General features: G+C 40.8%; 1 protein-coding gene across 4 annotated transcripts; it reads left to right on the forward strand.

Moving 5' to 3' along the window:
• Positions 1-2,532: 2,532 nt before the first annotated feature.
• tbxa2r (thromboxane A2 receptor) lies at positions 2,533-13,510 on the forward strand. 4 transcript variants are annotated; one of them, XM_047588196.1, is made up of 4 exons: positions 2,533-2,792; positions 7,109-7,993; positions 10,337-10,470; positions 11,767-13,510. In XM_047588196.1, the coding sequence occupies exons 2-4, from the start codon at positions 7,199-7,201 to the stop codon at positions 11,963-11,965; spliced, it is 1,128 nt and encodes a 375-aa protein (XP_047444152.1). In that variant the 5' UTR covers positions 2,533-2,792; positions 7,109-7,198; the 3' UTR covers positions 11,966-13,510. The 4 variants fall into 4 exon arrangements, with proteins under 4 accessions (XP_047444152.1, XP_047444154.1, XP_047444153.1 ...); XM_047588198.1 differs by having other exon boundaries at positions 11,645-11,809; XM_047588197.1 differs by lacking the exon at positions 10,337-10,470 and having other exon boundaries at positions 11,645-13,510.
• Positions 13,511-16,002: the final 2,492 nt, after the last annotated feature.

The following is a 16,002-nucleotide window of genomic DNA, read 5'->3' on the forward strand; positions in this document are numbered from 1 at the left end:
GCATATGACAGTACTTTCACCACAACTGACAAAATGGATGATATTAGCTCGTATTTCTTGTTAAACTTTGTGTCTAGAAATAAGATCATATTCAAAGAGTATCTTAGTCAAGATATTCTGCCTATATCTCCAGGAAGTGACTGTTTCCAACTGTTACTCATTGGTTTCAGCACACAACTTCAACTGAAACTGCAGTTTGCTGTATTTACATTTTGGTTTGTATATACAATAAATCACACATCACAACCTAGAAATCTTTGTGCACCAGGTCCAAACACACCAATACCGAATGGCTGTGATCTTCACGTCCTCAGATGGTATCACATTAAAAACAGATACAATTACGTAATGGAAATCACATCATGAAGCTCAGGAACACTTATGAAAAACAATGTCAGTAAACACATGTCATCCATAAATCATAATTAAAACTCAAAGCAAAAAAATAAATCTTTCACAAGATCCAGAAATTCTATGGCCATTTCACCAAGCTCGTTTTAAAACTGAAGTGGAACACTGTCCTGTGGTCCGACCAGTCTACATTGAAGTTCTTAAGTGGAAAATCATGTGAGATGTGTCTTCTGTGCTAAAGAGGAGAGGGACCAACCGGTTTGTACATTTGTGGAGGCAGCAATTCCTTAGGAGCGTATACAATGATCAGCAACAACATTAAAACCACTGACAGGAGAAATAAATAACATTAACCAACCTGTGACAATACAATGATCTGATGGGAAATTTTGGACCTGGCATTCCTGTGTACCACTCGCCTAAACCAGACTAGGAACCCCCACCCCAAAGCAATGACACTGATTGACGTTGGGGATTACAGCAGCCTGACACACGGTGCGTTTACATGCACAGCTTAATTGAACTATGCTCAAAATTCGACTTTCTGAATGCGATCCTTGTCCCAGTTTACATGCAGCGGAGAAAAACGAATAACTGACGGGAACATGTCCTCCTCCTCCACACTAGGTGGCGATATGTGTCTTTTCAGCGGGATAATGGCATGTTGATAAGGCCACCTTTCCGGCTGACCTATTACGTCCTATAATAAACAAGAGTCGTTCATGCGGCAGACCAGCATTTCAAACAACAACCAGATGGATAATAGTTCAGCTTTTTTAATCTCGTACGTAATGTGCGCACTAGTTTTGGAGCAGATGATATATGCGCTATCCCTCAGACGGTTCTTCTGCTGGCTCTGTTTACTTTCTTCTTCTGCGACCGATGTTTTCGTTCAAGGGTCACATCCATTATCCTGTCGTAGTTCGATTAAGCGTATACATGCCGGAGATAACTGAATTCCAATCACATTATCTGGGCGTCTTAATCAGATAAAGAGAATGCACTTAAGTTGTCCAGTTAGAGTCCTATTAAGGCAATAGTTTGTTTTTTCATGTGCATGTAAACGCACTTACAGACACACACACACACGCACACACACACACACACACACACAAAAATGGTGAAAAAAACATCATTCTCAGGCCTTGCTTATTTCAGCAAGTAATACCTCATTCAGACAAACCTCAGTCTGCATTTATTACGGCATCATGGCTCTGCAGTAATGGAATCCAGAAGACTGTCGACAGTCCAAATCTATTAACCTTTGAAAATATTTGCCAAAACAAAACACACGACAGTGGAGCCCTCTTGAGCGGCTATAATCCTATATCAAACAAATGCGAAAACCTTTCGAAGCGTCAGCAAATACAGCGTGATGTTGCTCCCGATTTTGCCGTTTCTGCAATCAAATTCAATTTATTGAAGAAAAACAACAAACAGAATTTCTCAATTATACACAATTCAAACCGTTCTCGTAATGATTTTAGACAACAGGATTGTGGGGATATTTACTGACGCGTAGTTTCCAGACAAAAGATCCAGAATATTCCAAGTTAAATTTGTGAGCAACAAACTAGTAACTGTGGTAACGAGCAGCTTCAGTTAATTGTCATTGTAACTGACTCACAGGCATTTTCTTGACTGAAAGCAGCAGCAGTCACGATCCACATCTGCACTGCATGTGTGTATCCGAGTGAGTTCTATAAACTGTGTACAAGCCCCTTTCTATTTAAAACTGTGCAGTCTAAAGTTATTGTCTAAAGTTTAGACAATAACTTTCAAGCATCTGCTGATTCCATTACGACTGATGTTGGTGGATTTGTCGAAGGTTGACAAGGTCCAGTCAGCTTTATTTGTTTCCTGAACATTTTTTGGCACTGTGGTTTTTCTTACTCATTTGCTTCCCATGAACAATGTTGTAAAAATGTTTTCCATGCAACCCTCACCCTCCTACATTTCCGCATCATATACATTCACATAATTAAGTGGAATTTATAAACAAACTGGAAACAAATTCCTCCACCGCTGCCTCTGCACTACCTACTAACTCCGGTATGATGCTTTATTATGTCTCTCTGATGTCCGTTCCCTTGCCTGAAAATGCAGTGTGGTGTCTGCTCAGAGCCCTTCCCCTTTGTCATCCGGGGAGGAGTGACTGGAGTAAAAGGAAGCGTGGCTGGAGGGGTATCAGATGAGTATCAGAGCTGCTTTTGGAGAGGACACAGCAGCAGGGGGAAGAGAGAGGGCTACTGCAAACTTTCAAGTGGGAGTTCTTTTTTTTTTTTTTCTCAGATGGGGATTGCCGTGTGACATTCTTCCTACCTCTTCTTGCTGTTATTTTCTCTGTCGTTTTTCCTAGAAGAGCAGAAATTTGAGGTGGGGGAAGAGTAGCATAAAAACCTTGCAACCAAGCTGAGTTGGTCCTTGAAAGCCCTTCTTTGGTAAGAAAAATCTTAATTACTCAAATGACATTTGCATCTTTTTTACCTTGATTCTGTGTATGTAAACTGCAGGGGACTGACAAAAGATAGGAATTAGGAATGGATTTACATAGCAGGGCTCTGATATTAACCTCCTTTGTCCTGGTATATTTATTTTTATGCAGGGTGTTGTTATAGAGCAGCTGGATAAATGGGGTCTGTTGTTTGCTTGCGTGAAAAAGGGAGGATGTGGTTTGTCATATTCAGTGGTTTAATTCCATTTTGTTGCAATCCATTTGTAAATATCCCTGACGTTTTAACTGTAAATGAATGTATGGGTTTGCCACATACTTTCCAAAATTCCAAAATGTTCCTCGACAAAGTAATTCCTGAAAGTGTTTATGACCAACACCAGGAATTGCCTCCCACTGATGGTGCACAAACTGAAATTTAATCTTCTGACCCATTTTTCTTTTGGGAATGTTTTTCGCACAGTTTCAGAAAGTGCTTCTGCTATTCCAAAACTCGATCCAAAACTAAGATCAACTTGAAGAATATTTTGACAGGACAACATATTTGTCTCTATAGCCACACTGTTCTTCCCTCTTTGTACTTCTGCAAAACGTAAATGTGCAAAAGACAAAAACCAAGTCAACGCCTCTAAAGTATTCAAGACTTTGCAGTGAAAGTCGGCTTCATAACTAATGAACTGATCATAGCTGCACTGGCGCTCCATCACACTTGGTTGTTTTTTTGTTTTGTTGTTGATGAGCCCTTGTGTCTAGTGGCACAGCATGTTACCAGTGTGCATGCAGAGACACATGCATTTTAGGGTGGAAGAGTGTACACCCGGTTATTTTACTTCCTTAATCGCCTCACAGGCTCATGCAGGCTGTCGGCAGAGAACTGGACTAGTTAGATGTGAGGAGTGTTGAAGAAAGATATTCACAGTGGGTGTTTATTAGTATACAGGTATACGGTGAGCTTACATACACATTTATACAGACAGATGTAAAGAAAGATGTGGGGGTGCTGCTGTGAGCAAAAGATGGGGTGTGGGTTTATATATAATGGCAAGATCTTGTAGAGTCTCCACTGAAACAAAGACCATGAGACTCCAGGTCTGGCATACACGTTTGCATGCAGCAAAGGGTAACAAGAACAAAGGACTTAAACTCTAATGGGTAGGAGGCAGCCCAGTCATTACTACTACTAGTTGCCTTCCTTACTAAAGTCACATGAGAATGTAACCCTCTGGACAACGGCACCAGTGTAACGAAGCATCTGCATTCTTCACCTGAGACGGGGCAGATCAAAGAATAATGAGCCTGATAACGAGCAGCGGCATTTATGAAGCCACCTGTGAAGCGAAAGTGCAAGTGCAAAGTTTCCAAATAAAAAAACAATGTGACATTCTTGTGCTTTCCAAAAGGATGGAACAGATCGGTAGTAATATATGTTGTAGTCCTCTGCCACACGCTCGCTCTCTCCTCAGGAAGCCACGGTGGCTACAACCACTCCGCCCATATAAATGTCACCACAAAGTGATTTCCGGCAGGAGTGGAGAGGTGTGAAAGGTTGTCCTGCAGCCATGCAAAGGCTGTTTCAGAATAATCAATCAATCAATCAATAGCACGTTGATCTTTTCAGTCGGGGTCTCTTAAAAACAAGAATATTGAAGGGGGCAAATTGTAAGAGGAAGCAAGTTTTTTTTTTTTTTTCAGCACCGCTAACCGATCGGAGTGGTCGCTGATTGATATTCCGTGACTTATCAGTTAAACGACGTCAATTTTGCATTAGACCTTTTTTTTTTTTTTGCGTGACTTCATCATTTTTACTCTTTCGCGCCAAGCACACAATTATATTTCTGCGGTTTTACCTTAGATTTTGAATATTAAAGCATTTTGCAGCCTTCAAAATGGCATATTGATTGTGGATCCTAACAGGCACTTCTGGCTAATGGTACTTTTGAAAGATTTTCAAGGTCATGCGGGAGCAGGCGCCAAGCATCAATTGTCTCATCTCCGTTCTCCCTGAAGAGTGGGGAAGGACCAGATAATAGCACAGTGAGCTTTTACTGCAGGAAGCAATGGGTTGTCTCACGTCGTGCACGTAGCAGTAAATAAAAAAGGATCCTCCAGAAATTAACGTAAAAATGCATATACGCATAAACCAATCAGGAAGAACATTATCACCAGATTGTCACCTCCCTTGTGCCTCCCAAACAGTTCTGACTCATCAGAGAATGGACATGGTTTTTCTGAGGGTGCCCTGTGGTGTCTGGTAATAAAATGTTGTGAGTGGGGATTCTTTGTGTCCTGTGGGATGAGGGGAGGGGTCTCTGTGGGTCAGGCTTGTTCCAGCGCATCCCACAGATAACTGATGAGTTTGGACTTTAAGGAATTTGAAAGCCAGGCCAACATCTGTTTTTCATGTTTACTGAGTTGCTCCAAAACTGACCCTCCTGGGGATGGCCGGTGCCATTGAGTGTCGTTACTATGATGGGGGTAGGGGTGTCTGGTCTGGTCTGGTCTGGTCTAGGTGGACGAACACGTCTAAGTAGCATCCATATGAATGCCAGGTCCAAAAGTTTTCAAGCAAAACACTGTATTGTAATAAGATGAGGTGAGTGTTATTTACTTCTCCTGTCAGTGGTCATAATGTTATGCCTGATCTGTTGTATTTCTGTACCATTGGTTTAGATCGGTTTCTGTCTGTAAAGCTACCAAATCTTTATTTGGCTTTAAATACTAGTGTTCCAGAGAACAAAGCATTTTTATGTGGAACCAAGGCATATTTCCACACAGCTGGTAAACTTGTTGTTTCCCAGATGGCCAGACAGGCTAAAAAGAGACACTTGTTTGTGACAGATGTGTCACTGTTAAACACCAGTGTGTGATACATTAGACATGTGGAACTGTGCGGTGCCACGGCCGCCATAACCTGCGCACCCGTCATGAGCAATTATGCCAGAAGTTAGATCATTTCACCTGAACTGCAGGGGGAAAAAATTAGAGTGCGGGAACAGAGGAAATAACTCAACTCAATAACTCAATAACTCAATGTCCTGCCGTCTTTCACTTGAAGCCACTGAACTTGTTACCCTTATTGTTTGTGTGTGTGGTCCTTTGTCCTTTGGTTTGGGTTCAAGTGCGTGAGCTAAATAATGGCCTGCAGGAAAATAGGAAACAATGTTCGGGAGCAGCTGGCAACAGTTTCGGAATGAGCATTTTCATGACATGATCTGTAGACATTCAAATGATATTTACTTCTCTAACATCTCAATTCATTCATGTACTATCTTCCTGACATGAGCAGAAATCTCTGTTCTGTACCCATTAGTAATTTTCTTTGTTTTTTACTATAGTTGCTGATGCAATTTCCTTCTACCTTAGAGATCGATCTTGTCTTATTTGGAAAAACATGACACTTGTAGCGTACTTATCTCATGCACCCTATGCAGTGCTAAAATACGTGGCAGGATGTAACACCCACAGTTTGATAGGATCTCTGTACAGAGAAGCATCCTGTACATAATGAACAACATCAAGTGGCACCACTTCAGTGAACACACTTAAGTGCTACATTTTGTTTTTAAAGTAAGATCCTTCAGGTCTCCCTTTAAGAGAATACCTGTACACAATGCATGATATCAATATCAACAGGCCGTACTTTGAAACTTAGATGCCATTGTGTATTTAAGTGCCATACTGGATACCTCGAGGAAGGCTTTCCTCATTTCTCCCACAATTTGACTATCACAGACCACTAGGGGCAACACAGATGGATGTTGTTGTGTTTGTTTCCTGTTCATGTCTCTGTCACTTTCTAACTACATTTCCTGCCAGGATATGCCCGCTCTCCTACTCTGTGACTGTTTCAGTCTCTGTGTCACTCACTTCATCTCCATTCCATGTTGCCACTGTCTGCATGCGTGAGAGTTATAAGCACGTTGTATTTGACTTTGACTTTGTCTGGTCTACTCAGCAATCCCAAAAAATACAATCGCTTTAGTCGAGATGCTATGACATAAACCAAAGATTTATAATGCATAATTCTGGTTTATTAGACCTAAGAATGTATTTTGGGGATGCATGCTTTTCCATTTTTCCCGTTCCATTTAGTAAGTGGTTGAATGATCAAGTGATGCCATGAGATTGTTAATTATCTATAACACCTGCTATATACCAACCTATCCAGGATGTTTTGTTTAAATAAGGTCAGTGCTAGCTAAAGGAGGCTATAGCCCTCAGCCTTGAAATGCTGCCTTGCCTTGCTGCAAGTCAAGCTGCCTATTATGAAAATGTCCTGTAATTGAACTTCTGTTTGTTTTTTAGGTCAAAGGAAGAAATCGAATTCTTCTTACGTCCACTGTCTGCCCATCTCTGACTCATCTGAAATCAACAACATCACATTAGCTGAACACCATGAATGCCTCCGACGGGCCAGCCGCCAACTACACCCCACTCTGCTACTCCATCAACAACCCTCCATTCATGCTCCCGCCAAGTGGCGCAGTCCGCTTCTCGGCCACCTTCAGCGCCGTGGGCCTAACCTCCAATCTTGTCGCCTTTATTGTCCTGGTCAACTCCTTCCGGAAAACGCAAAGCCGCTCACGCTCTTTTTTCCTGATCTTCCTGGGTGGTCTTGTGGTCACCGACTTCATGGGTCTCCTGGTCACAGGCTCCATTGTTGTCTCCTTTTATGTTACGCACTTTAACTGGCGTGACGTAGACCCTGACTGCCACTTTTGTAACTTCATGGGTATGTCCATGGTGTTCTACGGACTGAGTCCCCTGCTGCTGGGTGCCACCATGGCCATTGAACGCTTCATTGGCATCAACCATCCATTTGCACGCTCCACAAGCATGCCAAAGAGTCGGACAGTCTCCATGGTGCTGATGGTGTGGTTGCTTGCTGGCTGCATAGCTCTGTTACCTCTAATGGGTCTTGGGAGCTACCACATGCAGATACCTGGTTCCTGGTGTTTTTTCAACATCAGCTCAGAGGGAAGTGACCTGGTCTTCTCCTTGATCTTCTCTCTGGTCGGGCTGATAAGCATCGCCGTGTCATTTTTGCTGAACACAGTGAGCGTGGTGACCCTGATCAGGGTGTGCTGTGGACAGGGCGGGAGCCAGCGGCGCAGAGACCATGAAGTGGAGATGATGGTGCAGCTTATCCTGATCATGCTCATCGCTTCTATCAGCTGGTGCCCCCTCCTGGTGAGTTTTTAAAATAGGTAAACCCTAAAACACAGTATGTGCGTGGGTGTGTCATTTCTTTCTTTCTTTCTTTTTTTTTTGTCCTTCTAAAAATTAAAGCAACAAAAGAAAATTCCTGAAACTAAATGTTAAAAGTAATATGTAGCTTTATTTTAGAAATTTCAGTTGCAGTTGCAGTTAATAAATTCATTGCTTTATTGTGTAGTCTTTTAGTTTAGTATATATTTCTGTCTGGCCAAAAGCAGCTTTAAAGGACCAATATGTCGATGTTAGTGCCATCTACTGGCAACATTATCAACTGCAACCAACTGAATGCTACATCTGTCTTCTGTGAACCTGAAACCAAAAACACAAAATACTCTAGACCCAGTTTTGTTTGTCCATTTTGAGCTACTGTGGAATGTAGCAGCTCAGCATAGTAAACTCTATGGAAGAAATCCAGCTCGTTATGTAAATATGACTGTTTCATTCTCAGATAACCAGAACACAACATTTCCCCCCCTAATTCACAGACATGGACCTATGAAGGATGCAAAGCAATCATAATATCACTGCATATTAAAACACTATTTATCAAAAAAGTCTACATGTTTTTATGTGACTTGCCATTGTTTCTTTCCTACTGGCTTAAAGTTGCAGAATAAATGGAGCGCTCTGGACTTGTTAAGCTGCTATTGGCCACCGCGGGAAGGTCTCTGGCCATGTTTCAACCTGTGTAAATGTGTATGGGCCACTGTAACTGTAGTCTGTGGTCTGTGACAGTGTGTGCTGTGTGGTGATAAGACCAGTGGAAGACTATGCCTTCTGTTGCAGACAGAAGGAGGAATATCTGTTCACTCAGTTACTTCAGTTTTCTCATATTAATCACATTGTCTGCAGCAATAACAGTACACCGATAATCAAGTACTTTAGAAACTGAATAGATAAAAATAAATTCATGCATGCCATTGCAAGGCCCCTATACTATGCGCATTCCTTTTTCTGTGGAAAAATTAGTCTGACATATGAAAGCAATCCACCATGACCTTACCACTTTTGGTAATCAGCACTGCTCTTCAGATGTTTTAAACAAGAATCAGAAGGTCCCCAGCTTATTTTCTCTGTTCCCCTTCATTTCTCCTTAGCAATGCAGATTCATTACTAGATAATCTGATCCCACTCTCTGGTCTCAAACTGGAACTGCTTAACAACCCGTTTGTAGTGACACATTTAAGTTGAAGAGCATGACTACAACAATGACTTTTAAGGGAAACCACTCTGATAAAACTTTCATGTAGCATACCTCACTAATTGTGGTCAGATGGGGCACCAAACACGTGCAGTCGTTAAAACTAACTTCAAACTACTGAAGTTTTGACAATTTTTATTTTATTTTTTTAAGAAAATGACCTGTATATGGTAAACATGGTCATTTGGGCCATTCTTTGCTGTTATCATAAAATGTCAGCAGACGAGAAAATGTAGTCAAAATAATTGCTGACTGTTGAAGGTATGGTGTCAAGCATAGCACTTAAAAAAAAAACTTGAAACAACATCAAAGATTCGTCTTCATTTCCTTATTTGTTCTTCCTTCCATTTTGAAATTTTGAGGGGGATGGAGTGCCTTTGATGATAATAATAATAATAGTAAAAAAAAACTCACTAAGTGACATGATCATACTGAATGGATCTGTGAAATTAAGAGAAAAGTTTAAAGCCCCTATGTGTTGAGTTGTTTTGAGATCTTTCAAATGGAACTCCCAAGTTGTGGGAATACTGCTGCCGAGCAACTCTCGGCGTCTAGAAGCCACTGAGGCCTTTTAACTTTTGACACTACTTGTGATGAATGTTAAAAGGCTGCCAAGTGTGGCTAGCTACACTGTCTGTGAGCTGACACTGTTGGATTTTGTCATCAGCTTAAAAATTAACTGAGACAGAAGCATCCAATTGGTTGGTGGGTCACAGCATCACTGGAGTAAGCTAGCTAAATACATAGAAACATAGCTTTACATAGCATGTCACATACGGATGGACGCAACAAGTGTCTGAAGTCAGTTTGTCAATTCATATGGCTGTCTAAAATATAATTAGCATCCTTACCACCCATCTCTTGACCAAACACATCACAACGCCTGACTTTGATTAAAATGTCCATTTATGTGTGAATGCCACAAGAAGAGGCAAGTCACATGGTCAAGGCCCAATTTGAGGGCAACAACTTTTGATACCACCACTGCAACTCTACTTACACTGATGTGCTCATTTTAAAGCCCCTATTGTTACACTGGCGTGACTAAGTCACTGACTAAAGCAAACATTTTTCACCAGTCCCATCTAACCTTAGTTGTGTCATACCCCGCACAGATATATGTTCTGATGAGTGTGGTGACCGCTGCTCCTGTAAGCGCTGAACAGCTTATGTTCAGCATACGAATGGCTACCTGCAATCAGATATTTGACCCTTGGATATACATCATGTTTCAAGTGTCCCGGCTAAGGCGAGTAAAAAATAAAACAAAACAAACGTCCAAATGTTTCAACCATAGCCCAGCTAACCCACAGCCACTGCTCTCCCCCATCATACTTTTTCATTGAAGCTGTGGCTGGTGTGCTGGTAGCACACCAGCCACATGGCATGTTTTTAACACCTGCTAATGAAACTCATGGGCAGACTCATTTGTACATTACCTTTTACACCATGTCTTGCAGCATCCAAACTATCGTCCCTAAGCATGCTACATAGTGCAAGTTGTGTCCCAATTTGGTTTTACTGCGGCTATGTGAACTTTGTTCCATACCTAGTCAGTTAATAAACATTTCACTGAAACAGTTTCAGCCCTAGTCAGTGCTTGTTTATTTCCATGGCTGTTTATTGAGACACAAGGTCAATAAACAATTATTTCATTTCCTGAAGCTAACTCAAATGGTTTGACATCCAAACCATGAGCATGTGCGTATTGTGGCATATTCTTTGAGCAGAGCTGCAGAAATTCTATCTAATAAGAGGCAAACATCCAAAAAAAGTTCTTCAGACTGAGTAATTTCCGTGCTCAGTGCAGTGGGGCTACAGCGGTTATTTACGGTCAAGAAGAAGCGACTGAGCTCAACAGCATGCTGCAAAACTCAGATTCTGAAGTTGTTTCAGTCCCTGGAGCACTTCTGCATCTGAGAAAAGTCTGTGGTTTACCTTCCATCCCAAGACTTGCATGCAACAATTTTTAACACTATGATTTGTATTTGGGTAATCTATCTGTTTCTCTTTGCACTGCTTGGATGTAAACCACAGGAGAACAGAATTCTGACACCAGCTGAATTTTGAACGGACATTATAAGCAACACTAAGCCAATTTGTCATTTGTCATTCCTAAAGGAGCTTGTTAGCATGTTTTGCTCCCACAGGAGACTGTTGGGGTAATGCTAATAAGGCTATGCCTCACACAAATGCTGTAGCTTAACTAGCAGCCACTGCCTCTGGAGAACAATGTCAAAATTAGCCTTGCCATTCTCTTGGGCGACTTAACCTGTAGTTAGGATCCATGTGCATCATTAACCTATTTCATCTCCCTCCTCTCATTCCTTATTTCTAACCTCATCTCCCAACTTATTTCAACTATGATTTATTCTCTTCTTGCCTGTCTTTCATCACCTCCCATCCAATCCCTTTACTACCAGGTCTTCATTGCTCAAACTGTGCTGACTGGAAGTCCTCTCAGCGTGAAATACCTACTGCGATGGCTGCGCTTCGCCACCTGTAACCAGATCCTGGACCCATGGGTGTATATCTTGTTTCGCAGGGCTGTTCTCAAGAAAGTCAACCCTCGACGCGACTGGGCCCGTGGCTCCATCATGACACTGTACCCTTCTTTCAGCGAGACAGTCCGCAGGTTCACGCGATCTTCAATTGGGAGCAACCTGGGCTCAGCTGAAATGGAAGAGACAGAGAAATCGAAGGCAACACCACCATCTACATCAAAACCTCCTCCTTCTCCATGATCGGTTGGATATGAGCAAGAGTTGCCTCCAACTGACTGATGCTGTTAGGGGTCACAGATGTGTTTCACTGTTCCCACTCGCTGATGTGTTTTCATGTCGATTGGGACCAGAGTTGCAGGATTAAGCCAATAATCTGAATGGTCTGAAGCTTGTTATGCTATTGCATGTTTCTTAAATGGTTTACAGGAGCAGTAATGGCATTTAAATTTAGAGCAATTCATAGCGATCAAGTCTGTAATCTCAGCACTGAAATCAGCTAAGGCACCTTTGATGTTTTCTACAAGTACTGTTTTTTTGCTCTTTTAAGTGCTTTTATGATTTGCGATTGAGTATTTAAACATCACGTTACAGTAGACACGGCCATTCATTCAGGTGATTGTGTCTATGTGCTTAAAAGTCACAACATCAAAGTATTAAGCTTAATCCTTTTGGAGGAACCTTTGACGGCTCACAATAACAGTGCAATCCCAAAAGCATCGATCATTGACAACTGACTTCTGACATTGTATGTAATATCTGTAGATAAAACTGTTATTTATAGTGACATGATAGATACTTTAAAAACACGCAGTGTAACAGAACTTTTTTTTATATGTGTATATATATAAAGACGCCTATTTCCACATCTGAAAATAAACAAATGCTAATGTTACTTTTTGAATGAAGTGTCCCTGATTACAACAATGGAGACAGTTTTTCTTGCTAAACTTCACAAATGTAATGTTACATGTCATGTTTCCAGTGTATTTTGTTGTGTGAAAGGTGACAGTAACGACACAAAGAAGCTAAAACCCCAAAACTGCTTTTTAAAAAGCCTGATGTTTTGTAGATGGTATTCACTAACACAGAGTACAGAAATAATCTATCACATGTTACAAAAGCAATATCACCACTTCTGTTATTACTGGTATGGCATGGTCACTCACTAGTGATTTCATATTCATATTCTCCTGAAACCATCACCTCCCACTATTACTGCCATTACCCACCACTTCAGATAGCTTTGATTTATTTGTCTGGCTTTTCTTTAGCCATCTGTTAGATTATTACACTGAATGTAAACTGCATGTGTGCTGCCCAGTTAAAAGGAAAGCAGGATGTTTGAAGGAAAGGCTTTAAGGTTAAGTGTGAAATGCATGAAAAACAGGCAACTCAGCTGTTGGTTTTCTTATTTGTTATTTGCCCCTTAGAGGTTTTAAGTTAAAAGATAACATTTGTGTGATAAATGGTTAATGTCAATAGTATTTGCATAATTTATACAGTGCCATGATAAATTGAGCTAAACTGTTTTTAACCTTCTATTTGGGCTATCAAGAGTGCAATATTCACACGGATCATACGGATAAATGGTTTTCATACATTGTATTTTCACTCGTGTCCTTCATTGAACAAATAACTGAATGAATCGCAGATGATGGCTGAGATGTGATTATCTGAATTCGTTAGCTGCGTGGTTTGATGATAAGGTAGTGTGTAAGTGATGAATGTGTTCGATGGAAATGACACATGACTGTACTAAAGAAATAAAAGATACAGAAAACTCTTTATGAAATTGTCTGTTCTGTTAAAGTCATACTTGTCAACCTGCATGTGTGTGTTTAACCATTTTACTTACAAATATGCCAGGTCTCCACAAAGAGATGCAATAATAAACGTGTCAAAACCCAACATCGCTATCTAATGATGAATAGTGCCGTAGCTCAAACTGCGTAGCCAGATGATGCATTGGGAAATTTAGCTATTCAGTTTTCAGTTGCTTATATACAGGAACCTATGCAAAGAAATGATGGTATACCTGTTCAAACCAATGTAAACTTTCTTTGAAATATGATAGAAGTTTTCTGAAACTGTGATGCCTCGTTATTGTAATATTAGTGAGCAGAAAGGCATTCATTTTCATTTTTTAGACAAAATTCACCCATTCATTTTCCATAACCGCTTGTTCTACAGACCCCTTCACAGTTTGTAAACAATGTTTTTGAGGGGCGGGGCTTAACTGGATGCCACACATCTCAAACACTATTGACCTGTAAACGGCAGTTAGCATATTTCAACGTACTGTTTTGGCAAGAATGGACAATGAAAACGTATATTCTAGAGAATATACTGATACAGTCACTCCCCGAGACTGTTATATTAGAAAGTTGACTCTGACCAATGGGACTACATTCACTGATAAATGGTTAATGTCAACAGTATTTGCATAATTTATACAGTGCCATGATAAACTGAGCTAAACTGTTTTTAACCTTCTATTTGGGCTATCAAGAGTGCAATATTCACACGGATCATACGGATAAATGGTTTTCATACGTTGTATTTTCACTCGTGTCCTTCATTGAACAAATAACTGAATGAATCGCAGATGATGACTGAGATGTGATTGTCTGAATTCGTTAGCTGCGTGGTCTGATGATAAGGTAGTGTGTAAGTGATGAATGTGTTCGACGGAAATGACACAATAACTGATGATGCATTACATGTTAATTGTATCTGATAGGAAGCGTGCGCGTTGTTGTTTGTCTCATTCCAGTCCTTTCTTTTAATCACCAAAGCCAAAGCACAGTTGTCTATAACTGGCAAGTGGCTATTATGTGATAACGCTTCAAGTTAGTGTTTTTGATTTTTTGGTTTTAGCACCAAAAAGTATAACAAGAGAACATTTTCATAGAAAGTGAAAGTGAAAGTGACAGCGTTGGCCTCAAGTTTCCCTCTGTTTTGCCTCCAGCTAACATTGTGACATCACTGTTACATTGGCCATAAAAGGGCCTATAGGTGGTAGTAGGGGGACTTGAGCTTATCCCAGCTGTCATTGGGCGAAAGACATGGTACACCCTGGACGTGTCGACAGGTCTATCGAGGGCATATCCAAAAGCGTTTCAAAAGGGAACTGGACTTGTAGAGTTTTGTTTGAGAACATATTTCACCACTCATTCAAGTAGCTTCCACTTCCACTTCCTTCTTTGCGTAATTACCAAGTTTGAAATAAACTGGAATGTGATGTTTCCTGTTAATTCTCCTGAGTTTCTTTGATACATCAGTTGTGTAGGGTACGACGGAGTTCTTCCTCCATTTGTTCTCTTCCCCTGTGTCCTTTTGGGGATATCTTTCTGAGTCTTTGACAAAGGCCCAGTTGGGATGTTTACATGTCTTGGATGCCCAAGAAGCTACTCAGATGAGTGGTGATGTCTTCGCAAAAAGTCCAACTGACTTTTTAAACACTTTTTGGATAAACCATGACCTGGATGAGTGAGAGGCAGACAACCATTTACACTCGCATGTCCACTTACAGCCAATTTAGAATCACCAATTAAGCTAACCAGCATGTGTTTGGATGGTGGGAAGCTAGAGCATCTGGAGAGAACCCACATAGACAAAGAGGGAACATGCAAACTCCCCAGTCAGCCAGGACCTTCTTGCTGGGAGTGAACCGTGTGACACGACTGTAGGCAAAAATGATAGAAATAATCCAAGGGATGGACGCTCCTTCATAGGAATGCAAAAGGCATATTTATTTATGCATCTTATTGTGGGAAGTTATGAGTTCCTGTTTGATAGTAATGATCATGTGGGAAAACTGAACTGCAGAGCAGGGTCAATCCCCCGCAGATTTCATCTGGTGACATTCCATTTTCAGACGATAATTTGGTTAATGCCTTCAACAGATATTGTTTTGCAAATTCAGATCAGTCACCATAGTTTGGAACTAAGGTTATTTAAGTTTATTTATTTTATTTTTTATTTTTAACACTTTGCTAAATTGTGTGACAGATATTTAACACCAAAAGGAGAAGTTAAAAAAGCCTTCTGACTTGAAGCGACACAAAACAGTTTTTCTCCCGGTGGTGTTTCATCTGAGGAAAAGCATTTACTGGTGCTTATCAACCCTTCCTGGATTCCGAGATGGCTCACTGATGTCCACCGGGGCATCTGTGCTAAAAGATACCTTTGTTTTGGTGAACTAACAAAGATTTCCACCCTTGACATGATAAACCATATTTAAAACTACGACGCAGTTTTCTGTGTTTTGTATTTAT

The sequence above is a fragment of the Mugil cephalus genome, chromosome 6 (genome assembly GCF_022458985.1).
Source record: "Mugil cephalus isolate CIBA_MC_2020 chromosome 6, CIBA_Mcephalus_1.1, whole genome shotgun sequence".
Taxonomy (NCBI): Eukaryota; Metazoa; Chordata; class Actinopteri; order Mugiliformes; family Mugilidae; genus Mugil; species Mugil cephalus.

Excerpts from the sequence above, each read along its gene's own strand:
- tbxa2r (XM_047588196.1), top strand. The coding sequence starts at position 7,199 with ATGAATGCCTCCGACGGGCCAGCCGCCAACTACACCCCACTCTGCTAC. Across the intron at positions 7,994-10,336 it reads TCAGCTGGTGCCCCCTCCTG|ATATATGTTCTGATGAGTGT; the intron begins GTGAGTTTTTAA and ends TACCCCGCACAG. Across the intron at positions 10,471-11,766 it reads TTTCAAGTGTCCCGGCTAAG|GGCTGTTCTCAAGAAAGTCA; the intron begins GCGAGTAAAAAA and ends CTTGTTTCGCAG.